Genomic DNA, 27,439 nt, shown 5'->3' on the forward strand with positions numbered 1-27,439 from the left:
TAACAACTGCAATATCATTGGAAAATTAAGTCTGGTAAAATCAAAATCATCATAATCAGTTTACTGATTTATATTTATCATCAATTTCAATACATGAAACAATATAGAGAAATGAAACACAAGACATTTTATTGATTTTACCAAAGGCAATGGATCATCAATTAACACTCGCCAGCACAACTTGCTAAGCCACACAACTACAGGAACAACCTTAAGTTAAATATTTCTATCCCGTGCAAACAACAGATAGCAATTAGCAAAAGATAAATCTATATACCTTTATAATGGTGCTTCATCTAAAAGAAGCCCTCCTTTCCCTACCAAACTGCACATAGGAACTAGCCGAAAATAGTCCTGCAAATCCCTTCGATAGACAACCTTCAACAGCACACGGGGACTTAGATGAGCACAAGGGACTGTTTTGTCTACTCGTTTCCATACAGTCCTCTGTTGTATTCCCTGGCGGATTGTCCTCCCAATCCACTGTATCATGAGCTCTACTTCTTTTACAGTTTGAAGAAACCAAGTCCTCAGACATATTTGAATATTCCATATTACTTTTCCCTGTGTCCTCAGGTAATTTCCGCTTCAGGCTGGAAATACTTCTTGGTTCTGACAGATTTATACATCGGTGAATGAGACTCCTATTACATACATAAGAGAATGACTGCAACTATAAATAAGCTCACCAGGAAGTGTGTCCTTGAAAACACATGGCTTGGATTCTGGATCACCACAGTTACAATGAAAGCTGGAATTATCATAGCATGATCCTGATATGCTGCAGGGTAATATACTAAACAATGCTGGTTAGGAGATGCCAATATATATAACAATATACAATGCCTCTCTCTACTTTTAGAAATCAGAATTACAACTGGAAACTTTAATCGGTAGTAAGTATCAAAAATAAAAGGAGGGTATTAGAGAAGTAAATGGTATCATATATCAGAAAAATAAAAATGTAAAGGGTATCAGTTCATTCGAGGGGATATCTTAGAGAATCATCAAAATTCTCAAAAGATTTAAGATGCTTTGTTTGGATGTAAAGAAATCTAACCTGTACATATGCTCAACAAAATCATCTATTAAAACAGGCCAAGCACCTGCAAGAGGAGAAAAGGAAAATGAACATTGCATCAGAATCCAAGCATGATTGCTAATCCCCCACAATAAAATTCCTCTAGATGCAACTATCCAGATAAACTCCCATGCAGCATGAGAGAAGCAGAAACAAAATGTTTAAGTAGATAATTAGATACTGTTGTAACTAGGACTTAAAATTACATGACATGGGGACATGTATATGCATATTTATATTGGCATCTCTAGATATTGTAACTAGCACACAATGAGATAGTACCTTCAGGATCATACCCGTCCAGATTATCACGTGTACACCAACTAAAAGCTAGAACCTGCTGCCAAGTATCCTCGGAGATGTTGTACCGTTGATTTTTCTAAATAAAATGTAATATATTATCATCCAAAAAAAGAAAAAATAACACAAAACTACTTCTTAATCAGGTCCAATCAATTTAACTCAGTAAAAATGCCCAGGCTTTCATTTAAATAGGCCAAAAGTATGACAAACCCTGAGCCCAAGTCCATTTTCCCAAATCTACAACCAATTATAGATCATAAAATTGATCATTTTTAACAACACATCCTCATAGCTAACTGATTGAGTTTTACGAAAGATTTTCCTATTTCAAGAACAGATGCAGTAAAGTTGCAGCCACATCATGCACTTTGGCCAACCTTAAATACAAGAGCCTTGCTTAATGCAACCATTAGCCAATAAGTATTTACAGTTTACACTACAGATCATTCAACACACCTTCTAAACTGAATCCTAACACTTCCCTCTGTCACTAAAGAAAGCACCACATAAGCTTCACAGTCGTCTAATAATTAGGGTACCTTAACAAAGTCACACCATTGATGAAGCAGTGGAAAGCGCCCAGCAAGAACTAATTTCCAAGCAGTTACTGCCCTGCTTACAGCTGCAGATTATCAAAAAGAGAAGAATGTAAGGATTTTGCATACTGATTCACCACCATAGGCAATTAATACAAGATTATGTCAAACGAAATGACCGGGCTACTTACAAATATTCTTTTGACCATTCTCGCGACACATGAAGAAAACAAAATCATAGAACCGAGTGAATTCTGAAAAGTCTGCCTGGCGAGAGGAACAAATGAAGCACATGTTCCAATTGCAAGTATCAGATTAAAGATTAAAAATGCAAGAAAACAAACAGAATCTGAGCGCTAGAATGCTTTGCATCAGGCTATATATCTGTTTTTTCCCCCTTCTGTCTCTCCCTATAACAAAATTACTTGAATTTCTATCATTTGAGAAGTATCAGCACTGGATCCAGTCCAGTAATCGTAATAATATATTCTTTGGTGTCTTACGTATGTGCATCCTGCTACTATGTTTCTTAGAACATAAAATTCTTTTTTTTTTCCACTTTAATTGAGAAAAGAAATTGCTAAAACCTATTTGTGCAGTTGTAGACACAAAAATATCATTGGATAAAAGAATACCAAATTGCATAACTGAATAATGTCAAAGAAATCAAAACTCACCACCAACTCCAACCGTGACATGAGGATTGAAAGTTCATCAAAAATTGTTGCCCTGAAAATTTTGGCACATTAAGAAAGTTAAAGATAGAAAAAGAGAGATGTCCACTTGTTGCAACTCTTGTGATTTTAGCTATACTTGGATTTCACTAACCTATACATGGTAAAGGAGTGACATCAATATTCACATGACATTTGATAAGCTGGAATGGAAAAGCAACCATGCTCACTTGGAAGTAAAACTAAAATGCGGATTCAAAACCGCACAAGATCCATAGACAACAGCCATGATTAAACTAAAGCCTTCATTAATTTCATTATAATATAAACCGCAAATTCTAGAATTGTGAGCCTAGCTTTGCTTCAAATAGCTAGAATTGTCCGAGCTTATCACATGCCTAACTGATGTAGAACTTAACACGCCCTCTTCGCACGGAGAGTTTGGCATTTGGAGCGTAAAGTTTGCAGAAGCAGACATTTGCAAGTAATCCAACATAAAGCAAACAATAAGTTTTGTTACCAATTTAGAATTATGGACCTGACTCAATTCTAAAAGCAAGTTCACAGGAGAAGGCTATTTGGCCATATTCCTAGACGATATCGATATGGAACTTGTTAATTACAAAAGCAATCATCAAAAAAGGAAACATAAAAGCGTATAAATTCACTCAATTGTTTAGAGCTTCACACATTTATCTGATGTATCAATCCAAATATCATCATCACCTACACAACTGAATGAGCACTTCCAGGTTCCAACACCAATTAACATGAAAGCAATTCTCATAAGCTGCACACAAAAAAAAAAGATACTCACCCTGTACTAACTCTGGACTCAACCAACTTGGAGAGCTGTGTCAATGCCTCCCTTGAAAGCTTAGCTTTCTGAATGTCACTGTCCTGCCTGTACCCTTCATCTCCAACAACAAATCCATGTCCTAATTTTATATCTGTACACCATAACCAACATAAAAATAAAAACAATAATCAATCAGATAAATAAAAGATTAAAAAGATTAAATCTTGTTTGCCTACAGAAAAACATAGCTTAATTCTCAAATTTCAGTTTTTTCCTTCCCATTTTCCAAGATAGCCAAAATGAAAATAATAACAACAATAGCAACAAGAAGAAGCTCAGCAAAAAAAAAAAAAAAAAACAGTTGCGTATCGTAGCTAAGAAGCACCACATCAATATACGGGGATAAAAAAAGTGAATCAAAATAAAGTGATACGAAGAAGAGGAACAAAGAAAATTACCGGAGAATCTTCTATAAATCTCAAATATATCGATCCGAGATGCATCCATCGATAATCTTGCACTCGGAAGCTCTTCGAGCAAGCAGCAGAATGGGTGCGCAGCGCAGATGAGAGAAGAAAAAAACTCAGCAACGAAGGAAACAAAATTAAAAAACGCAGCTTTTTTTTTATTTTCGCTTTTTGGTCTAATTATGTTGGGTTGGCTACAAAAAAACCCATGGACCAACCCGGTCCATTTTACTGGGGAAAGAGGGGAAAAAGAGAGAAACAGAGTGAAAATCCAATCCGGTTCATAAGACAACACGGTTTATAAATTAGGGTGGTAATAAGTTCGGTCAATTTAAATTGGTTTTTGAAAAAAGTATTTATTTTTTTATTTTTGTAAAAAATATTTTTTAATAGACAAAAATTATTTTATATATAAATAAATTTTTAAAAAATAGTTTTCAAATATTACAAATATTTTTTATTTCTTCTTTTTTTTAAGTAAAGTATTGTTAATTTAAAAAAAATATTTTTTTAATAAAAATATATTTTTTTTAAAAAATATTTAAATAGATTTTAAATTAAATAAAAATATTTTATTTTTTTAAATATTTTTTTCACTAAAAAAATTAATCAAACTAATACTTATATTTTGTTAAAATTAGTCAAAGACTAATTTATCTTTTTTACCATCATCTTTAGTCACTTATCTTTCTTTTTCTTGAATCTCTTTTTTATAACACATCCAGCATTATAAACAAGGAAAAATCTAGAGCCAGCATTTTTATTGAAATTTGGCCAACAGTTAACCAGTAAAAGTAAAATGAGTGATCTCTCATCTTTGAATGAAATTTCACACCATTAAAATCACCAATAATAACTAATTGATGGCTACAAATCACACAACTTGCTAACCCCCTAACACTCCTCTCATAAATAATTGTCTCAGCAGCTCAACTAATATTGCATTCAATTCAATTCTCTTTTTTGTTATCTTTAATTGGTAATATGCAACCCAATCATTTTAGAAGGAGAAAAAACATAGACCTTCACATCAAGTGTAGAATTCAAATTTTCAAACAAAATTATGCTAAATTATCAAAATATTAAGATGTCAGTTCACCAGAATCGTAAGTTGCTGAAAAATCAAGTTACAAAATATAAATTTCTCTTAAAAAAAAAAAGGTTGAAGAAACATACCAGTTGCAAAGTGAATTTACTATATACTCTTCAAGTGGCAATAAATTATTTCTACAATGAAAAATATTGTCGCTAACCATGATCACCCAAAATAAAAAAACGTTCTTTGAGGAAAAAAAACACATACACACAAAATAAATAATCACTTGGAATAAATCCTCATGAAAATTCAAAAGTCAATCACAAGTTCTTTTTCTCAAGAAAATCTAATAGAGAGAAAGAGAACTAAGAGAAAAAAAAAGTTAAAATAAAAGTGAAAAGAGATAAATTAATTCCGATTTTAATAATGGCTAATTCAGCACCTTAATTTTGATAACTATACATCTTTTATTACAAGCTAACGCTGAAAATAACAAATAAGGCGAATTTTTATTTTATGAAAATAGGATCATAAGTGTCTGAATTTTTTTTTTTTGAAAAATCATTTTTGAAGGATTACCGTATATTCATAACAGGCAGTAGAAGAAAAGAAAGTAATCTTAAAGATTTATTTTGTACTTAAACTTTATTCCAATAATAAACAATATATATAAATCAGATCTAAATACCTTTAGACGTTTTAGTAAAAACTTTATTCTTCGATTGTACGAAAACTCTATGCGTATCCACACCGAGACCAATCTTACTGTCAACTCATTGACCAATGGACATCTGATCTAAATTGAAAAATCTCTTGCAACTCTTTGCACACCATAAAATTATTCTCAAAGAATTAGTCTCACATATATTTATGTGCGTAGAGATAAAGGAATAAAACCGTTGTGTTTTTTTCTCTTCTATTTTTTGTACTCTTGACTACATATATATAGTATGAGATTTGTTATTGATTTTAAATTTAAATCCTTCAAATTTATGAATCATATCATAACTCAATTTGAAATATAATCAGTTAGGATCTCATCCAAATTTAGAAATAGAATAACTAATTATTCTTAAATCTCATTTAATATTCTCAATTATCATACTATTATTATATTCTTGGCGTTAGAAAAAAAATATAATAATATTCCATCTGAATTAATATAATTATTTATTTGATCAAATCAAAATAATAATTAAATAATTCTACAGCAAAGATTAGAACACTCGTTAGTGTGTAACCTCATAGGTTCAATACTAAGCGGGTAGTAAATTAGTCATAGTAAATTTACTAATCAAGATTGGCGTCTAGCAACACTCCTCAATGACCCGATAGAATGAAGTAATATATTTTTACTAAGAACCTGAGAAGAACAAAGTATAATTCCTTCCATCTTTCCAGCTCTTGGTTAATCCTTAGAGTATGGTTTAATTGTCAAATTCTAACTTGTTACCGTTATTATAATGAATTGTGAATGACCTAAAAAACTCATTTCTTAATTCATTCAATTCCCTTGGTCAAGGTTTTATTCATCTCAGTCATTATAATCATAGAGGTCAAATTCTTTATCGAGAGTTGACGGATTCCTTATTGACTAATCATTAATTCTACAAGTATTTAAATCATACCTAATATCCATTCAACTAGCACCCTAGTGTATTAGATGTCCGGAATCAAAGTATAATAAACACATTGTTAATTACTATGACAGTTGTAGGTCAAAGAAAACTCTATTACTATGTTCATCTTGAGAATATCATATTGATAAATATGTGGTAATTATAACCATTATGAATTCTCAAAGTGAGTCAGTTCAATAGTCATATCTCTATATGCACCATATATATATAGATCTTTCTGGATTATTAATGTCCTTTTTAATAATCCTATGACCAAGAACAATTTAGATTAAATTATAAAAGATTTATCTTTCAATATTATGATCACTATTACAATAATAAATCTCTAAATTTAATCAAAAACCTTATTATATTAACATTTTAATATAATAACAATAATAAATTATTTGACATATGATTTATTGAATTATGATCATATTATTTATTTTCAACAACTTTGTCTTTAGTAAAAATAGTCAAAAATCGTATTGATTTTTCATAGAACAAATTATATTAAATTTCATTATGCGTGTTCTCTTTAGTAGACACTATTTTAACATTGATAATTTTTAAAAATTAACATATATTAATTTTATTTTGTTAATTAAAAAATAATTTAAATATATAAATTAACAATAATATTAATATTTTTATACAAATCACATAAATTTGTGTATAAATAATATTATTAAATTATATTTATGTCATTTGTGATATATCTTTTATTATTAAAATTTTTTTATATATAATTAATAATGTTGTTCAAAAGTTTATACTCTTTAAAATTAGAGTAAAGTATCGTTTTTGTCTCTAATATTTGGGATAAGTCTTAAAGTTGTCTCTAATGTTTGAATCGTCTTATTTAAATCCCTAACGTTTTAAAATTGACTCAATGTTGTCCTGTCGTTAGGAATCTGTTAATGGAATTGATGGTAGGACAAAATTGAGACGATTTTGAAACGTTAGGGACTTAAATAGGATGAAAACGTTGGGGACGAAAATGATACATAAAAATAAATTTTAATTTTATCCTTCACTAATATCAATCTTTTATGATGCATAGTTATTTAATTATTTTTAATCACATCTAAGTAAATTACACTTAATCACATTATTTTGATTCTAAATAATTTTTTTTATAATTTTACTCTTAAAGATTTTCTCATCATGAAATATTTGTAAAATAACTAGAATCGCATTACTTTATTGTATATTTATCATTTTTTTCCCACAAGTTTATGTACTAGTCATTCTACAAATATTTTATGATGAGTAAAAATTTTTAAGAATAAAATTATAAAAAAATAAATTTATTTAGAATAAAATTAATGTGATTAAGTGTAAGTTACTTAGATGTGATTAAAAAATAATTGAAAAACTATGTACCGTACAAAATTGATATTATTGAAGGATAAAATTTAAATTTATTTCTATGTGTCGTTTTTGTCCCCAACGTGTTCGTCCTATTTAAGTTCCTAACATTTCAAAATCGTCTCAATTTTGTCCCGCCGTCAATTCTGTTAACGGATTTCTAACGGCAAGACAACATTGAGTCAATTTTAAAATGTTAGAGACTTAAATAGGACGATTCAAACGTTAGGGATAACTTTGAAACTTACCCTAAACGTTGGGGGGCAAAAACAATACTTTACTCTTAAAATTATTATATTTCTTTTTTTTCAAATGTCATATATTTATTTTTAAAATTATCACAGTTTTTTAAATTATAAAATTTTAAAGTATTCTGTAAGTATACGAATAACGGTGTTTAATAGAATATCAACTACAAGTATGTATTGAAAATTCTTGGTATCTTTAGTTTAAACATTATTCATATTAAATTATTAAGAAATAGATATTTAAAAGGTGGAAATATATCTAAATTTATGAGTATAATCGAGAAAAAATTGGATTTTTTTTATTTTTTTAACCAAAGCTTTGTATTTTGATAGGATTGAATCGTAACTCTTTTTAGGGGCAATTTATATAAATAAAATGATTGAAGAAAATCTTTATGTAAATACAACATTGGCAAACTTCAGATATAAATGCAACAAACGTAATTGTATGTAATCCACGACACCCTCTAACAGAACCTAAATGCACGTAATCCGCTACAACCTGTCGCAGATTACGTTGAGAACCTGGCATCACATAAACCGTTACATCATGTAGCGGTTCATGACCGAATGTGCATAAAGCATAAGTAGCGGATTATGAGGAGAGTGGCTCATTATATAAAAAATCAGGAATACCTGTGTAATAGTAACAACACATGATGCAAAATGCATGAATTGATACAAAATGTAATCGTCATAAGCAATAAATCATACAAAAATAATAGTCACCAGGCATTAACACTAACCCAAAATAAGTTAACTACATAAGTCATACAAATATAATTGTCACAAGTCGTTAAAACTAACAGAAAATAAATAAGTCATAATTCATACAACGATAACGGTCGAAACTAACACAATGGGCGCTACTGCTGGTCACCATCAACATCATGGTCGCCCCCGAATAGACCAAGTAAGTGCGAGCCTGTGCCACATCAAGTCGGACGTCTAACCCTGGTCACTCGCCGATCTCCGGGTGGAGCCTCCTATAGCCCAAGTCCAAATACAGATGGTGGCGTCCCCCCTCCCCCCCATGCCGAACCAAGTGTCGTATGGGCTGCCTGTGGGCTCATTCAGGTTGACCGGGAGCTGGGACTCAGGGACCTGGGACGGCACATCTGCTGGCTGTAGCCTGTACTCCGGAGGCTCGGATGGACCGCCTGGAATCGGACTCTAGTACTGATGAATCGTCACCCCGTATGATCTCAGCGAAATCCGCATAAAACTGTGGTCCAACCAGCTGATCGTCCAAATCCATGGTGAAAGTAGTGGTAGCAAGATCAGCTAACATCTGCGTGCTACATTCATGCAGTACTTGAGAGCTAGATACGCGAGTGAAAGGTGTACCACCCATGCTAGCCTCTGCAGTGCCACCAACTTGAGTGTCAGTAGGGTGACCACGGGATGATCCAGCATCGTCATCATGGTGGACAGAAGGTGCTCGTCCAACACGAGCAGCCCGTCGTCTAGAACTAGATTGACGAAGGCGATGATTTGCATGGCCTCCGTCATCACCACCAATCTGCTTCTCTTGCATCATGTCGTTGAGCCAGCGCCACTCGCACGTGTATAACTTTCAGCGCCACTCGCCACTCTCCTTATAATCCGCTATAAGGTATAGCAGATTATGCTTTCTGCACATTTAGTCATAAACCGCTACAGGATGTAGCGGTTTATGTGATGCTAGATTCTCAACGTAATCCGCGACATGGTGTAGCGGATTACGTGCATTTGGGTTCCGCTAGAAGGTGTCGCAGATTACCTACAATTGCGTTTGTTGCATTTGCATCTAGAGTTTGCCAATGTTGGATTTGCGTAAAGATTTTCTTCAATCATTTTATTTATGTAAATTGTCCTCTTCTTAGCTTATAGAAAAAAAAACTACAAAAACGACTTTGATATATTGGAAACCAAAATTCTAAAATCACTATTTATATTTGAATGTGGCACCATTAAATTTTAAAACTCAAATAAAATAGTATTTTTAGTTTTTATTTTCATTTAATTTTAAATTAAAAATAATAATAAATTATTTAATTTAATATTTATGACAATAAATAAAATTACTATTATATAATCTGTAAAATAACTTAATTTATCATTATAATTAATTAATATATATCGTCTATAAATAGATTAAAAAATAATAATTTTTTAACAATATTTTCATGCTTTTGATTTACAGATATTTTAAAGAAAATAAAAAAAGAAGTTTTATAGGTTTTGATCTTGTTAGTCTTCTCTTTGTTTATTTTAAACTCATTAATTTTAAATATTTTAAGCTTTTCATTCACCTCTTCTTCCTCCCCTTTTAAAGCTTATTAGCATTTTCTTTCCTTCACAACTCAAGAATACACTTCTAAAAGTTCTAAGTTACTTGCATCTATCAAATCTCAGGTTCTGTACTACACTCTTTATGTATGCAGCAAAACGACACCTTATACTTTTCTATAATCAAACTCAGAAGTTCATTTTATATCATGAATTTGATATTTTAAAATAAATTATTACGTAATTGAGTATGCGATGGCAAATTGAAACCACTACAAAACTAGAAACAACAGGTCAACAGCATATGCCCAAAGGATATTTAAAAATGAAATAAAATAAAAAAAAGCTTGAGATTAAGGTACCACTTGCGGGCCACATTTAAATGTCATCCACAAAATCGGCAAGAGAAAAAGTATATATCCAACATTCGTGAACAAAACTATAAAGTGAATAATAGTTTTTTGCAAACTGCGTGCATAAAATTTTTTACCGGGACTACTTTAATTTTAATGTGGTAAATAAATGTGTCTCAATTTCTCAAAAATATTTAGGTATAGAGTTTGAATTTGGATTATTAGTTTTGGATTATTATGTTCAATTTAGTGCAAATTGATTTATGATTTATATAACTTAATTAAATCAAAATTAATAAAGACCAACTAAGTCATCTAAGTCAATTTCAAATACCATATTTATCTAGACACCGGAGAAAAAAAAATTCATATTTATCTCAGTTAAGTGTTTTTCACGTCAAGTAATGAGTCATAATGACATTTAAGATTTAACTGCCACTAAACTAAGAATTGTGAAACTAAATTTAAAAGTAATAATGTATTATAATTAACATTGGTACCCCAAAATAAGGCTAAATTACATTTCTTATCTGTAGCCGATTCCAACCACACAGTACTAGGTTTGGTAAGGACTAAGGACCAATTTTGTTAGGAAATGAACTACCAAATTTCCTCATCTTTTAACATGTGAAATTTGAGTATTTATAGATTTGGATATTAAAGTTTGCTTAAGGATTAATAAGAGTCATATTTTCTTACCTAAAATAAATAATTGATTATTTTAAAATATTAATAACTAAATTAAATTATTTATCTAACTTCAAAAATAAAAAAATTTAATTTAATTTAATTTAATGTATTGACATTATAAATTTTTTTATAATTATTTAATTATATTTATTTTTTAATAATTATTTATACGATTAATATAAAAAATAATTATTTTTTAATTATAATATTATATATATAAAATTATTTTATACCGATAATATATCAAAATTAAATTTATAAACTATGATAAATCAATGATATGTTGAATAATTGAACTCAAGGCCTCTAATTGAAAGTTAAAACATCAAAATAGTTACTACTTACTACCACTTACCCACTTAGCACATTGGTTAATCTCATTAGCAATTAGCATCATGATCGGCTAAACCTACAAAGAAAAGAAGTAATATAAAAGAAGAAAGATTTGGACTAAAGAAAGCAGACAAAAGCAAGAGGAGAGAAAAAGAGAAAGCAAAAAGGAAGAAAGAGAAAGATCTTTTTAAGGCCACAAGAGAGTGTTGTGGCTGAGAATTCATGTTAGCTTCTGATGTGGCAAAAACCCAACACCCTCCCTCCTTCACCGGATCTCCTTCAACCTCAACGTGTCACCCTTCTCTCTTTCTCTCTCTATACGCTTTTTCAGTTTTCTCGCCCTTTTCTCCTTCTCTTCCTTCTCTCTTTCTCTCTCTTTCTACACAAAAACCAATAAATAAATAAAAGGAAAAAGAAAAAAAAACAGAGACATGTCGGAAGTTGCAAAGGACCCTGCGATCAAGCTCTTCGGGAAGACGATCCCGGTGCCGGAGATTCCTACCGGATCCGGCGACCTCACCGGAGCTCCGGCACTCTCGTCCGTTGATGACAGTGTTGATCAGAATAACACCTCTTCCACGAACTCTACCAGCAGCAGCGATGCACATGAGCTAGAAGAAATTGATAACAAGGTCAGATTTTTCTCTTTTTTGGGTGTCAAAGGTTTGATTTTGAGTTCTTCCCATTGTTTGGAATGTAAAAATATTAAATGGGTTGGTGTTAATTTTTGGATTAAGCATTGAAGATTCTGTTTTGACTTGATTTCGTGGCGTGAATTGTATTGTGCATTTGTGTTGTTTATGCATTAGTTTCCGATCCTAATTGGGGATTTGTGATAAGTTTCAATCTAGAGGAACTAATAGATGGTGTTTTATTTTTATCTTCTTTTGATCATCTTTGACTTGTTACATGTTCTTATTTGTATTTCGTGAAAAAGTTGCATTATTCTATTCGACACAGCATTTGAATTAATTCTTCAGTTGATTTTCTTAGTCTGTCAGGTTTTGAGGCTGCAGAATGGATTTAGAATTATCTAAGGAATTAAAGAAATAAAGTCTATCATATACTTCAAGTTCAGCTTCAAGGATTATTGTTGGAAAACCATGAACATATCTCTAATTTAATCTTCTTCTTGTTCCCTTCAAAAAGTAAAAATCATGCTCTTTTTTCTTTTTTATTTACTATCTAATCACTGTGATAGTAAATCATTCACTGAACAGGGTTCACCCGTTCATTTTTCTTGTATATGATAGCTTTCTTGTTGGGGAAGGGGAAAAAAGGTTTTTTCCTTTTTACTTCTGAGTTGCTGAGTTCTGTATGGCTTTTTTCCAAATCTGGAAAGAAGAATTAAAAGCTGCCATAGTACTATATTGAGCCTTTCTAACTATTATGTTTTTTTTTCTTTCGTCTTTTGATTTTCCTTGCTTGTTGCACTTATGTTTATATCTATGCTTAGATATTTTCAGAATTGTAATTGATGTTCTATTTTTAAGAGGAAAATAATGAGAGTTGTATTCCTTTCTCTTGTTTGAGCATAGACCTTAGTAAAATTTAAAACATGTTTACAGATGAATACAATAGAAATGAAACTTTAGTTGTTTACTGTGTCATATATATTATATAGAATTTATTTCTTGTGTTTTGAGTTTTGAATGCTAAGTTCTAATGAAGTAGCTTGAGAAAGAATATATAGAATGATTACTGTTCTAGTGTTTAGTTTGTCTTGGAGAGATATCAGTAGTTGCAAACAGTACAAATATAAAACATTGGAGCATTTATTTTTCATAATTTTAATATTGTTTATATCATAACAGCATTCTTAGTATCTGTTTTCATGAATCCAGGATACTTTGGGAAATAAACCGGATGAAAAAAGGGAAGTGGTGCCCCTGCAATCATCAGAAATTGTCAATCCGGATACAGCATCTGCTGCAGGTGAAGAATCTGTTAGTCAGTCCACTGAGAAAGAAGCCATGGCCTTGAAAACTTCCAAGACTGAAGAAGAACAGTCTGAGACAAGTAATTCACAAGATAAGACCCTCAAAAAGCCAGACAAAATTCTGCCGTGCCCCCGCTGTAATAGCATGGACACCAAGTTCTGTTACTACAACAACTACAACGTCAACCAACCCCGCCACTTCTGCAAGAACTGTCAGAGATATTGGACTGCTGGCGGAACCATGAGGAACGTACCTGTAGGTGCCGGTCGCAGGAAGAACAAGAACACTGCTGTTCATTATCGTCAGATAACTGGCCCCGAAGGAGCAATGCAAAATAACAGGAAAGACTTGCCAAATGGGGTCCATCATCCTCCTTTGATGTGCAACGGCACGGTCCTTACATTTGGTTCTGATGCACCCTTGTGCGAATCAATGGCATCTGTTTTGAACCTTTCTGAAAAAACTGCACACAATTACATGAGGAATGGATTTGCTAAGCCTGAAGAGCTAAGAATTCGGGTTCCCTGTGCGAGTGAAGAAAAAGGGAAGGATCAATCCAATAAATCTTCGGTTAGCTCTGCAAAACTGATGGGAGGTACAACCAATAGTAATTCCCAAGAACAATCCATTCAGAATGGTCATAGCTTCACACCACAAATTCCCTACTTTCCCGGTCCCCCTTGGACTTTCCCTTGGAATCCGGCGCAGTGGAACTCTTCAGTACCACCACCTGCTTTTTGCCCACCGAGATTTGCCATGCCTTTCTATCCTTATTGGGGTGTCTCGGGTGCATGGAACATGCCGTGGCTAGCACAACCATCATCGCCAAATGCTGCAGCCACAAACTCTGGGCCTAACTCCCCAACCTTGGGTAAACATTCAAGAGAAGAAAACATGTTTAAATCAAATGAGCCGGGTGGTGAGAATGAGGACAAACAAAGCAAAGAGAATCACAAAGAAAAGTGCCTTTGGGTTCCAAAAACACTAAGAATTGATGATCCAGAAGAAGCAGCAAAAAGTTCTATATGGACTACACTCGGAATCAAACATGATAAGGATGACTCAGTTCTTGGGGAAGGACTCTTCAAACCATTCCCTTCAAAGTACCACGAAAAGAATCATCCGATGCAAGCCTCGCCTGTCTTGCAGGCCAATCCGGCAGCATTGTCTAGGTCGCTAAACTTTCACGAGACTTCATAATCATGTAGCTTATAATTTTATGTTGTGTTTGTGAGTGCAGCAAAACCCAATTCGGCAGCGTTGATCGAACCATTCCAAACTTCGCCAGCCTTGTTTGTTAAGAGTTACTAGTTCTTGTTGTTAGCCAACTGAAGAAGAGCAGAGGAAGATTCTTCCTTCATTTCTTTCCATGGAATTTTCTTAGGTTATGTGTAGGCAGTTCTTACCCTCTCACCTTTTCATTCAGATGGTTTTTTCTTAGTTCTTTGTAAATATAAGTTCATAGATATGGCTTAGTGAGACATAGTGAGTTCATTTTGCTAGACCCTTCCCAAAGATGTTTGTATATAAATAAGAACAGGAGAGTTCAAGTTGAACTTCTTGTTCTGGTTTCTTTCAGATTGTAACTATGCTTTACATTGACTCAGCCAGTGTGCTTTGGTTTTTTGTAGGTTTGTTCATGTAGAAACTACTTTCATTCGTGCTTCCTACTTTGATTTATCATCTCAAGTCATGTAATAGTCTCCTTCAACATGGACATTTAAATTACATTGACTCATAATATTTATGTTATGTTGAATAAATTTGTACATTCATAAATTAGTGATCCAAGTTAGTTAAAGTGATATTTATTTGGAAACAAAGCAAGTAGGTAGTAATACTCATTAAGAAATAGAAATACTCTGTTGGTTAATTCATGTTCTATACAAAAATTAATTTTAAATTAGTTATTTATATAGAATATATGTTAATTTGTTAAATACAATACGTATATATACACAAATATTTAGTAATTAATTTAGTGACTGATGTAGTAGTTAAGTTTTTGTACATATTTAATATTTTTAAAGGGAAAATATCTGCATAGATTTGTGTTGATGGAGAAAAAATGATTACTACGGTTGAAAGAAGGAAGAGAAGTAACTGTGAGTACATGACAGAAGTGAAGTCCAATGAGTAAAAGACAGTAATCTGAAAAGGGCATATGCCCTTGACCAAAGGGCTCCAATCCTAACCACACAAACAAGAAATAGTGCCCTGATTATTGAGGCCCAAAATGAGTTGTTCAACTTCTCCTCTTTATCTGTACCTAAAAGGATGGGGACATTTTGAAAACAAAAAGGTAGACACTTCATCATCATCATCATCATCATCGTCCTCTCTCTCTCAAGTACTTATGTTATTTGACGGAATCTTTAAATTACATAAACTTTAATCTCTATATGCTAAATTTTTGTAAACATATTTGATTAATGTTTAGTTAGATATACTAATATTATATATGTCGTTAGTTAATATTCTATATCATTAATTGATGATAAAAATTTTTAATAAAATGATAAAAAGATAGATATGATTAATTTTTAATTTTTAAAAGATTAATTTAATTGATAAATATTTTTAAAGATAAATTTAAAAAATAACTTATTTTTTGAAAATTAATTTAACTACCAATCCTATTTATGTTATTTGTATTAATTTATTTTACAATAGTATAATCTTAACATTTTATATTTAGAAGCATTTTGAACAAGTTTGGATTCTATTAAATTGATTCAACATATTCTTTTTTATTTTAAATTTTGATTAGTTTTATTGTAAACATACTAAGACAGAATTATTTCAGTATGATTATGTTTATTGTAATTACGATATTTATAATATTTTAAAAAGTATTATTAAAATTAAAATAATATTATTTATTATTAAACAACACTTTTTAAAAAATATTGTAAAAGATATTACTATTAAAAAAATTAACAATACTTATATATTCACTATAATTATCATAGCATAGACCAAAATTTACCACTTAGATATGGGAAATTAATCACATTGGTCAAAGGGACATTAATATATAACTAGGAGAATTTCAATTTGCCATTGAGGTAATGTCACGTTTCAGTAGATACAAGTCATAATTGTTGCTAGTAGGGGTGTATATTGATGCGTGGGCATTTTTTTTTCTTTTTTTAGTAAATTTGCATTTAATTTATTAAATTTAATCAAGGATTAATTGTTTTTTAGTCATTATGGATACTACTTTGAGTTTTGTACAATCCTGTTTATTTTAGGTAGTATTCGGCTGGATTTGATGGAGTTTCTACAGCACAAGAATTAAAGGAGAGGACAGCGAAAAGCGACGCACACGCGTACCTGACGCGTGCGCGTGATTTGGAGCTCTGAGCTCTCCATGGCGACGCGTGCGCGTGATTTGAATATTTGTGCAGCGACGCGTGCGCGTACCTGACGCGTACGCATGACACGCGAAGAAGACTATCAACGCGTACGCGTGACTGACGCGCGTGACATGCGCCACGTGCAAAAAAAGCAGAAAACGCTGGGGCGATTTCTGGGTCCCATTTTGGCACTCAAGTAAGGCACAGCTCCCTGCCACGTTAGGCACAAATCCAGTAAAGCCAAGTGGTCCCCACGTTATAAGGCGCAGATTATTTAATTGATTCTGATTCAAATTTAAATTTTAAAAAGAGAAAAATATATTATTCTAATTTTAAAAATTAGATTTTAAATTTATTAAGATTAGATACAAAAGATAATGGAATTCTATTCCAATTTACATTCAACATTCCGTACTTCAGAGTTTACCTGAATCCTAGTTTTTTTCTCTGAGTCATGAGCAACTAATCCTCCACTGTTAAGGTTAGGGGCTCTGTCTATTGTATGGATTGATACTATTACTTTCTATTTTAATTCATGTTTTGATTTATATTTCAATAATTATTTTCGTTCTTTATTTTATGAATTTGGGTGGAACGGAAGTATGACCCCATGTTCTAATTGAGTTCTTGTATAACTTGGAAAAACTCTTTACTTGAACAACAGTTTGAAAATAATTTCTCCTAAATTTTAATTATTTGGATTTAACGGGATACGTCACATATAATCCTCTTATTTTTGGATAATTAGAATTTTTGTGACATACAAACTGGAATTTGATCATCACCCTCTAATGGGAATTAATTGACCAAGGAATTGGCAGTTAATGAATTTTAGAGGAGACTAGAAAGGTCTAAGAAATTAGGGTCTAGTCACATATAGTTTGCCATGAATTAAATCTTGTATGATTAAAATATAGTTAATAAAAAAAGTCAATCCGGAAAATAGACAACTTTGAAGTTTTAACTATTTTCTCCTATACTTTATTCCCAACTTATTCATCTGCTGTCTTCAAACTCTTAATTTACTGTTTAATGCTCTTTGAACATCCAACACTCTTTTCTGTTTGCCTAACTAAGTGGTTTAACCAACCATTGTTGCTTGATCCATCAATTCTCGTGGGATCGACCCTCACTTACCTGAGATATTACTTGGTACGATCGGTGCACTTGCCGGTTAGTTTGTGGGTTATAAATCCCGCACCATATATGGACCTGCCATACTGGGTTTGGCTTAACTCAAATCTTGTTCGAAATATAGATCGAGTCTAATTTTTAGACCCTAACCTAATCTTAGACACGATAAAACTTACACACTTTTGGGCCGAATAAAAATCAGATAAAAATCGGGTCTTTAGTATGTAAAAATTACCTAATCTCCAACCATTATTTCACAATTCACATAGTAAAATTCACTTAAAAAATATAACAAGAACTAACTCTTCTCTAAAATTAAAGCATAATCATAATCAATATTAATATTGTCTAATAACACCAAATATTTAAATCAATACAAATAACACAATATTATGCATTAGTCTAAAGTTTTATGTATTTTAAATATAAAACATTAACTTATAATCTTATAATGACTAATAACATAAAATATTAAAATTTACAATATTTAAATTTCACATAAGAATAGTCATCATCCATCATTAGACCGGGTCACCGGGCCGAGTTCGAATGACTCAAACTATGGTCCGAATTCGATCCGAAATAATGACCAGATCTATTTTTGAGACCTTTATCCAACTTTAAATCTGATAAAATCACATTAAATTAATTCATAAAATGTTCAAAATCGATCCGAATCTCCGGACCGAACCGAGCCATATACACCCCTAGTTGCTAGCTAGAGCAACTTCCTTTTGTATATTTTTCCTATTTAAATTGAATTTGACACCGAATGCAATCTCGTTCACAAAAAGTGCATCTCGTTATTTCGATGGGCCATAGTTAGTTACATAGTACATACTGTATTTTCAGTTTGGAAATTTTCGCTTCTAAATTCTCTAAGAACAAGTAAATGGTAATATGAAGTTTTTTTATTCAAACAAAAATATAACATATATTAATTTCTAAAATACACGTCTTTAAAAATTACTCAATAAATGTGCACTTGTTGTTTCACTCTTAAGTATCCGCAAAATGTATATAATGCCATTTCACGTGTAGTGCACTTAGAATGCATGTAAAACGACCACTTCACTCTCAAATTCCACGAAATAGGTCTAATCTATTATTTTTAGTGATTTGTATTTAGAATGAAAACTCACATATAATTATTTTTACATAAAATTAATAGTTAAAAATTATTAGATGATAATTTTATGAACGTATATAAATTTTAATTTTATACCATATGTATACAATTGTTTTCATATAAATTAAAAAATTTAATTTTACTATTTATAATATAATTTTGTAATGATTGTACATAATTATATAACAGTTATTTTGATACTTTTTGAAAATTAGAGGATAATTTACTCTATTTTTTTGGTGACTAATTTACTCTACGTATTTAATATATAAAATAAATCTTCCTATATATTTTATTTGGATATTAAGTATTGGCTAAAATACATAAAAGAATTATTGTATTCAATTTTATATGTTTATCTTGAACCCAATTTGGTTACATATATATCTTATTACTTAAATTGTTGTAATTTACAACGATTTAAAACAATTAAATAGTAATCGTTTCAACCAAAATTTTAATAATGTGTGTGAATACTACATAAATCATACTAAAAACAAAGTAAAAAAAATACAGGTAGATAATGAAAATATTAAACAATGTGAACAATAGATATATTGGATGTTCATTTTATTAGGTATACAGATAGTTATTGTAATATTAAGATTTAGGTGGATAATTTAGAGATGTAGTATATTTTAATTTGATTGGTGATTATTCATGTTGTTCAAGAAAGTTATTGGTTATCTAGTATAACCCAAAAAGAGTTAATCTCTACTCTAATCTTTGAGATTAATAAATTATATTGATTTAGTCTTTAACTTTTTAATTGTCATAATTTGATCTCCTAGATTTAAAAAAGTACATCAATATAATTTTGTGTGTATTTTTCGTCATCAAAACTCAACACTCTTAGTACATGGCTCAAATCTTACCATGTTGAACATATTAAAACGATGTTATACATGCTTTGGCACTAAAAAAGACATAAACAACGTCATTTTAGAATTTCAATAATACTAAAATGTTACATTTATCTCTCTTAATCACTTCGTTTTTTCTTTCTTCACTGAACTTCAAATAAAAAAAATTCTCTTCTATAAATAAAAAGAATTGAAAGCTACTAGAGAAAAAAGTGTTTGGGATCATCTTTTTGTGTTTGCCTACGGAAGTTAGTGATGAAAAAATTTTGTTTTCGTGATTTTTGTTGGCAATGTATACATATTGTTGGATGATCATTGTCTGTTTTGTTCGATGTGATTCTGTTTTTATTTTAACCTGATTCTTTGTTAGGGGTCGATTTGGTTCTTTTCTTTTTAGGTGCAAGAGTTTTTATTTATGCTCTCTATTTTTTATTCTTGATCAAGGGTATATTTTTTGGAAATTTTATGGGTGGCATAATGATCCATAGTACTTTATTATTGTGAATATTTTACGAATTATATGCTAATGGTACTTATAAACTATCAATTATGCAGATGGAGGTATTAATGAATATAATATTTTATTATGGGAAAAAATTTCATAAAGATGAAAATGGATAGAGCAAAAAAAAAATCTGATAAAAAAGAAGAATTATAAAAAAAAGAACAAAAATAAAATTAGATAGAACGATGTTTATTTCAGGTTATAAAAGAAAATAAAAAAATAATCAAATTATTGGTATTGGACTTTTTTCAGCTAGACATTAATATATTTAGTGTGACAAGGGTTGAACTACATTACTAACGACATTGAATTCTAATGTCGAAAAATATACAAAATTATTATATTTTTAAATTTGGAGAATTAAATTGTAACAATTAAAAAATTAGAAATAAAATTAGTGCAATTTATCAATTTTAAAGATTAAAATAAACTTAACTCATTGAAAAATTAGAAAAAATCTTATGAAAATCATTTCAAATCACAAGAATTTAGTATGAATAATAATTTTGAATAGTCTTTATTATTTAACAAAAAACTATTTTTATTTACCAAAAAATAATATTTTATTCATTAAGAATAAAATAGTAAGAATAATTAACCATTTGTACCCATGAGAGTTTAGAACGTTGACATTTGTACTAATCGTAGATAGAAACTGACTTTGTAACCATGAGAGATGGACTCCGTATGACAAAAGTAGCCTGACTTGAATTGGCACTTGCTTCGGGGTTGTAAGGCCCTACATAGCTCTCCGAACCTCCCAAAGCCCTGTCTACGTGGATCTGAATGACGCCCTAACGAACGACGCCCTTTCGACCAGGAACGTCGCACCACCCCGGATTCTGACCTCTCCGACGATTATCGTCACCGGCACCGCCGCCGAAGCCCCAGCTATGACTCATACGACCGCAGTAGAGACCGGAGCCGTGATCGCCACCGACCCGAGTCATCCGAATGTAGAAGTTCTAAGCGCGTCACCCCCAACGAAGCACATCCTAACGGCAATGCACTTCCAAAGAATTTCGGCCGCCAGAACGGTGGCTTGTTTCACAACCGCGATCGTCGCAATGGTGACTGGCGACGGCGCTTCGATTCGGAGTCCGACGAGGAACTGAAGGGATTGCCGTTCGAAGGGTATCGGAGGCTAAAGAGGTAGAAGATGCGGAAGTCGCTGAGGCACTGTATCTAGAACATCACGCCGAGCCCTTCTAGGCGCGAGAACGAACAAGAATCAGAGGAAGAAAAAGCAGAAGAGATTAATGAAAAATATGGTATTGAAAATAACGATTCAAGCGACAAAGAGATCAAATATTATGAAAAATAAAAATCTGAATCCAATTCGGAGAGTTATTCGGAGTCTGAATCGGAATAGACAAAAGTGAAGAAAGAGTTCTGGTTCCAAGCGCAGTAGACGAAAGTCGAATAGCGATAACGAATCTGATGAGAGTGAAGAGAGTGAAAGCAATTATTCTTCCGATGGTAGCAGCTGGAGAAAGAAGAAGCATTCTTTGCTGTCGAATGTAAGCAGAAGAGAAAGAAGCAAAAAATCTGAATTAGAAAGCGAGGGTTCCGATTCAGAAGAGGAAAAGCATTCTGCTGATGCAAAGAACAAAGCAACAGTGGAAAAAGTGATGAAAATTGAAAACAGAGGTGAACCCCGAGGCTTTGAAATTGAAGGAACTCTTTGAATCTCAGAAGACACCAGCTTTAGATAACGAACCTGCAATCTGTGATTGAAACAAAAATAAGAACCATATTCAGTATTTCACACAACCATTCTCATCAGAGAACTAAAAAATGAGAGAATCCAAATCCAAAAACCAAAAACAAAATCTTTACAATAAAGGGTATCAATATATAGTATTAGTTCACAGATAAAGTATGAGTTCTCTCATTCATTCCAGCACCATCGGCGTCAACCTCTCGAGGAGACCAACCGCATTCTCGCTGAGATCCGCTCCGACTCCGACCTCGACGACAACGACACCCCTTTCAGTCCCAACACCACCGCCGCCTTCTCCTTAGGCTCCAATTTCTCCGATTGGGATCAACAACGCCAACAATGGCTCCAACAAAACTCTGAATACTCTAATTTTGTGAGAGGTAAAGCTCGAATCTTACTCCTCACTGGTTTGTGGGTGGGTTTTGTTGCAGATTTGTGGAGGAAAGAGCCGTTGCAGTGTGGAAGAAGAAGATGAGGTGGAGAAGGTGAGGATGAAGGAAGAGTGGTTGGAATGCATGAGAGTGAGGAGGGTGTCCTTGATAGGGTCAGAGGTGGTGGGGAGGGAGAAGAGGATGGCTTTGTCGGAGGAGGAGAGGGGTTGAGAGAGAGAGTGTGTGAGTGAGAGAGAGAGAGGTTGAATATTTAAGTCAGGGCACTTTTGTCACATAGAGAGCATCTATCATAAGTATAACTTTAGTTTCAGGCTATCATAGATACAAATGTCAGCATTTTCATCTCTCATAAGTACAAATAGTTATTTATTCAAAATAGTAAATATTCATTAGCAAGTAGGTAGTAATACTATTCTTTGCACATAAAACATCACACATAAAACATCATATAATAATATAATTTCTTACATACTATCCTTTCAAGTTAAGTTGAAAACCAAGTTACATACCCTTTATTCATACACTTATTAATTTTAGTATCAGAATCTGTTGTAATATTTCAACCGTCAATTTGCGCATTACTCAGAGTTCCAAATCAATTCCATTTCAATTCCAATTACTTTCATGAGTCCAAGTTAATACCTCAAAATAAACAATTTATTCAAAACATATCAAACTATCTAAATATTCTTAATTATTCAAATATTTGAGTTTTCACTATACATCCAAATAAACTCTTTTACCAAATCGAATCCCTTGATAATAATTCTAAAATTTCCAAAAACTACATTAAAACTTAAAAGAAAAAAAAAAGGATGGCACTGATAGACACATCATCATAGAAGCATGAAAGCGAGAGGAAGCAACTTGCATTGATGAATGAGTAGCGATAAATAAGAAGGACTTTCGTAATTTCCGCATTGGATCTATTCTCATCAAAGTATTAATAGCCAAAGTCAGTTTCCGAAAATCACTCTACCCAACATCACACATCACACTTGTTCAATTCAAAACCCCTTCAAACTCTAACAACTCTCTTCTCTTATATTCTCTGTTTATATTTGTTGCATATCATTTCCACACTTTCTAAATTCTAAGCATAGATTCGCCAATTGATTCCACACCCATTTCTCAAAATCATCCAAAGAATAATGGGTCACTCTTGCTTTCTCCTGCTTCTCCTTTCATCTCTCCTCTTTCTCTCTTTTGTTGGCCATGGTAATTAATTAACTAAGCTAGCTAGCTACCTCACTCAACAGCAAACTACTATTCTTCATGTTTCTCTTGTTATTGTTGTTTTAGTTTTTGTATCTCTCTTGTAATTTTGTTTGATTCCATTGTTGTTTTCGTTTTTTCTTTGTCAACTTTAAGGATTTGGTAGGGTGGCACTGATGGAGACTCATGAGCATACACATTCTACTCATTCAACACAGGTTGATTTAGTTTACTTGTTTTCATATGAAGTCCTTAAAAAATAAACTATTATTAACTTCACATAAATACAACTAATTGCGAGTTTTCGTCGAGTAAATCACTAAATATAATTTTTTAGAACATAAATTAGTGGTTTTTTTTTTTCGCTCAACCCTTAAAATTTATGTATGATGGATTATATTTTTATTTATTTATTTATTTTTCTTCAGGAATATGGTACAACAATGAGGGCATCTTTTGAGGTTGAGGATTATGCTGACCCACAACCAAATATAAATCCCAAAAATGGTTATCTTTACAGTCCTCCTCCTCCTTCAACGGGTAGTCCAGCTCCTACTCCAACGACCAAAGAAGATGATCAAGACCAAGAACAAGATTAGAATCTTAATAAATTGGTTTATTGCTTTATGATCGGTTCTTATAATTATAAAGTGAAGTGTGTATCTTCACATTTAGCTTGACATGTATGATCAAGAATCTAGCCAAACGTAACTAGGTTGTTTTCTTTTGGTTTATTTTTCCTTAGTTTGCTCTCTTAAGATTACTCTATATTAGTTATAGTTTTAAATTTGTTAAATTTTTTGTTGTGGAATTTGTTTATATCGCAATAATAATTAATATACTATTTTCTTTCTCTTAAAAAAATGTTACAATTACACTAGTTGTTATGCAACTGCCGCCTATGGAACATTTTTAATGGTTAGACTAAAATTTTTTTATATTTAAAATATTTTATTTTTATTTCAAATATTTTGTTTCATTCAATTTCAATTATTTGATTGAAATTAAAATATTTTCTTTAAAAAATTCATTTTTCTATTATCATATTCTTTAATTTCATATGAGAGTACAAATCATAACTGTGGAATAAAATATTTAAGAAAGTATTGAAAACTATATTATCAAACTAATATTTAACATAAAAAATATTTAAAATTAAAAAAGAATATATTCAAATTTTAATTAGATAAAATATTTAAAATATAAAATCAACAAAAACATATCTTTAATAGATTTTAAACTAAATTTATTTAACAACTTATTATAATATTAATTGAAATCTACAGCTATAATCTTAATTAGGTTCCTAACATTACTATTATTGTAATATAAGAACCGACATATATAATTTGATTCGCGAGTAAATGGAAGACATTATTATGTGTTGGATGCATATTCTTGCATTACATTGCATGGATCAATTAGTGGTGTGAGAGTTCTTCTTCCTTGCGTGCCTATAATAAAATTAAAAGGGACACATGCATCTCTTTCTTCCATGAATAATTATCATCTCAAGGAAAAAATTAAAGCACGGATTATATTAATCTAATATTTGACTTACAAGTAAATTAAACTCGTCCTTATCGATGCACGATTGGCCAAGTTCTAATTAAGTAATTAAGTTCATAAATAATAAATTTGTTTTAATTATGCTTCACGTGTAATCTTGACGGGGTACCATAAGCATGTATATCTCCAAGACACTGTTTGCCACAAATTATAGTTTGTAATTTAATTAGCTAACTAACCTTCCAAGAAGTGTTTAAGAAGGTTCTTAATAGTGATTTATTAATGGTGTTGTGGGTAGCATTAGCAAGCAATAACATCTACTATGTTATCTTCGTTGGTCAAATGGCACACTTTTGCCTAATAATACCCAACACCAATTGACCTGGAATTCCTAAATTATAGGCTATAAAAGCCTGGGATCGTTAATAAGAATAATGCGCCGATTATTTAGTCAACTAAATTTTATATTGTCATAGTATATTGACAAACTGATGTGATATGAATGTCTATTTAATAATATGTGATTTTTTTTTATATGAGCAATTTATTTTTTTAAGAGTAAAAGATTCAAATTATCAAAATGAATTAACCTTAATGAAATTTGAAAAAACAAATTTTGTACATATAGAGATAGAAGTATGGTTTGAGATAAAGTACACACAAGATTAACAAAATTACTTCTCCTTATATATGTACATTTCAACATAAAAAATATAATTTGACTGCATATGTACCTTTACTTATTTTATGTTATGATTTGGTTATTATTATTTTTTTTTTTGAAAAAATAGCAAGAACATATAATAAAGATATTTTTATACGAATAGTGCAGATTCGCATACCATTTTTAAAAATAATATATATTTTATTTATCTTGTATCAAATAAAAAATGGGTTAATACATCATCAGTAGCTCACGCAATGTGATAGAAGACTCTAGAAGAGACATAATTTTGTTTCTTGAAGGAACAAAATTCATAATAAATAATGTACTATTGTCTACTAAGTCTATAGAACTTGTTGAGTTTTAAAGATATTCATCAAAATGGAGATCATATTGAAACGATGAATAAGGAAAATTACGAGTACTTATATATCACAACTCATGATTCAAATAAAAATGTTATACTAGAAAAGTTATCCTCAGTTTTTTCTGATTATATTGTACTAAAATCAGTGCAATTGAATCACATGTCATTGTAAATTAAAAATTTACTAACCCAAATGAATTCATAATTTGGCATAATTGATTAAGACATTTTGGAATAACCATGATGTAGAGAATTATTAAAACTCCCATAAGCATTCACTAAAAAGTCAGAGAATTCTTCAATCTACTGAATTCTGATGTGCTGCATGTTCTCAGGAAAAGTTAATTGTAAGACCGTCACCAGTAAAAATTAGATTTGAGTCCCCTGAATTTCTAAAAAGAATTCAAAGAGATATATGTGGATCAATTCATCTATCATGTGGATCCTTTAGATACTTTATGGTCCTAATAGATGCATCATCGAGATGGTCACATGTGTATTTATTGTCTTCTCGCAATTTGGTGTTTGCGAGATTACTTACTCAAATTATTCGATTAAAAGCACATTTTTCAAAAATCAAAGCAATTCTCCTTGATAACATTGGTGAATTCACTTCCCAAGCCTTTGATGCTTATTGTATGCTAATGGAATAAGTGTTAAACATCCAGTTGCTCATGTTCACACACAAAATGAGTTAGCAGAATCACTTATTAAGCGCCTCCAATTAATTGCTAGACTCTTATTTATGAGAATAAATCTCCCTATTTCTGTTGGGGCATATAATTTTATATGCCACAACACTTATTTGTTTGAGACCAACAAGTTACCATCAATTCTCTCTCATGCAATTAGCTTTGC

At 31.4% G+C, this 27,439-nt stretch overlaps 3 protein-coding genes across 4 annotated transcripts; 2 read left to right on the forward strand and 1 right to left on the reverse strand.

Moving 5' to 3' along the window:
- Positions 1–32: 32 nt before the first annotated feature.
- Positions 33–4,142, reverse strand: LOC112797799 (defective in cullin neddylation protein AAR3). Of its 2 annotated transcripts, none has more exons than XM_025840890.3 (9): positions 3,852–4,142; positions 3,412–3,544; positions 2,598–2,649; positions 2,112–2,187; positions 1,924–2,006; positions 1,364–1,460; positions 1,061–1,106; positions 690–781; positions 33–612 (listed from the first exon to the last, which is right to left on the reverse strand). In XM_025840890.3, exons 1-9 carry the CDS (start codon positions 3,898–3,900, stop codon positions 293–295), a joined length of 948 nt encoding a protein of 315 aa, XP_025696675.1. In that variant the 5' UTR covers positions 3,901–4,142; the 3' UTR covers positions 33–292. The 2 variants fall into 2 exon arrangements, with proteins under 2 accessions (XP_025696675.1, XP_025696674.1); XM_025840889.3 differs by having other exon boundaries at positions 690–796; positions 3,852–4,028.
- Positions 4,143–11,885: 7,743 nt separating this feature from the next.
- On the forward strand, positions 11,886–15,500 carry LOC112797800 (cyclic dof factor 2). The gene is made up of 2 exons (XM_025840891.3): positions 11,886–12,413; positions 13,626–15,500. The coding sequence occupies exons 1-2, from the start codon at positions 12,213–12,215 to the stop codon at positions 14,919–14,921; spliced, it is 1,497 nt and encodes a 498-aa protein (XP_025696676.1). The 5' UTR covers positions 11,886–12,212; the 3' UTR covers positions 14,922–15,500.
- An 8,284-nt stretch (positions 15,501–23,784) lies between these two features.
- LOC112794475 (uncharacterized) lies at positions 23,785–24,721 on the forward strand. The gene is made up of 3 exons (XM_025836480.3): positions 23,785–24,044; positions 24,198–24,259; positions 24,470–24,721. Exons 1-3 carry the CDS (start codon positions 23,978–23,980, stop codon positions 24,638–24,640), a joined length of 300 nt encoding a protein of 99 aa, XP_025692265.1. The 5' UTR covers positions 23,785–23,977; the 3' UTR covers positions 24,641–24,721.
- Positions 24,722–27,439: the final 2,718 nt, after the last annotated feature.

This window comes from Arachis hypogaea, chromosome 4 (assembly GCF_003086295.3).
Source record: "Arachis hypogaea cultivar Tifrunner chromosome 4, arahy.Tifrunner.gnm2.J5K5, whole genome shotgun sequence".
NCBI lineage: Eukaryota > Viridiplantae > Streptophyta > Magnoliopsida > Fabales > Fabaceae > Arachis > Arachis hypogaea.

Excerpts from the sequence above, each read along its gene's own strand:
- LOC112797799 (XM_025840889.3), bottom strand. The coding sequence starts at position 3,900 with ATGGATGCATCTCGGATCGATATATTTGAGATTTATAGAAGATTCTCC. Across the intron at positions 1,461-1,923 it reads AATGGTGTGACTTTGTTAAG|AAAAATCAACGGTACAACAT; the intron begins GTACCCTAATTA and ends CATTTTATTTAG. Across the intron at positions 1,107-1,363 it reads GGACGGGTATGATCCTGAAG|GTGCTTGGCCTGTTTTAATA; the intron begins GTACTATCTCAT and ends CTCCTCTTGCAG.
- LOC112797800 (XM_025840891.3), top strand. The coding sequence starts at position 12,213 with ATGTCGGAAGTTGCAAAGGACCCTGCGATCAAGCTCTTCGGGAAGACG. Across the intron at positions 12,414-13,625 it reads TAGAAGAAATTGATAACAAG|GATACTTTGGGAAATAAACC; the intron begins GTCAGATTTTTC and ends TCATGAATCCAG.
- LOC112794475 (XM_025836480.3), top strand. The coding sequence starts at position 23,978 with ATGGGTCACTCTTGCTTTCTCCTGCTTCTCCTTTCATCTCTCCTCTTT. Across the intron at positions 24,045-24,197 it reads TCTCTCTTTTGTTGGCCATG|GATTTGGTAGGGTGGCACTG; the intron begins GTAATTAATTAA and ends GTCAACTTTAAG. Across the intron at positions 24,260-24,469 it reads ATTCTACTCATTCAACACAG|GAATATGGTACAACAATGAG; the intron begins GTTGATTTAGTT and ends ATTTTTCTTCAG.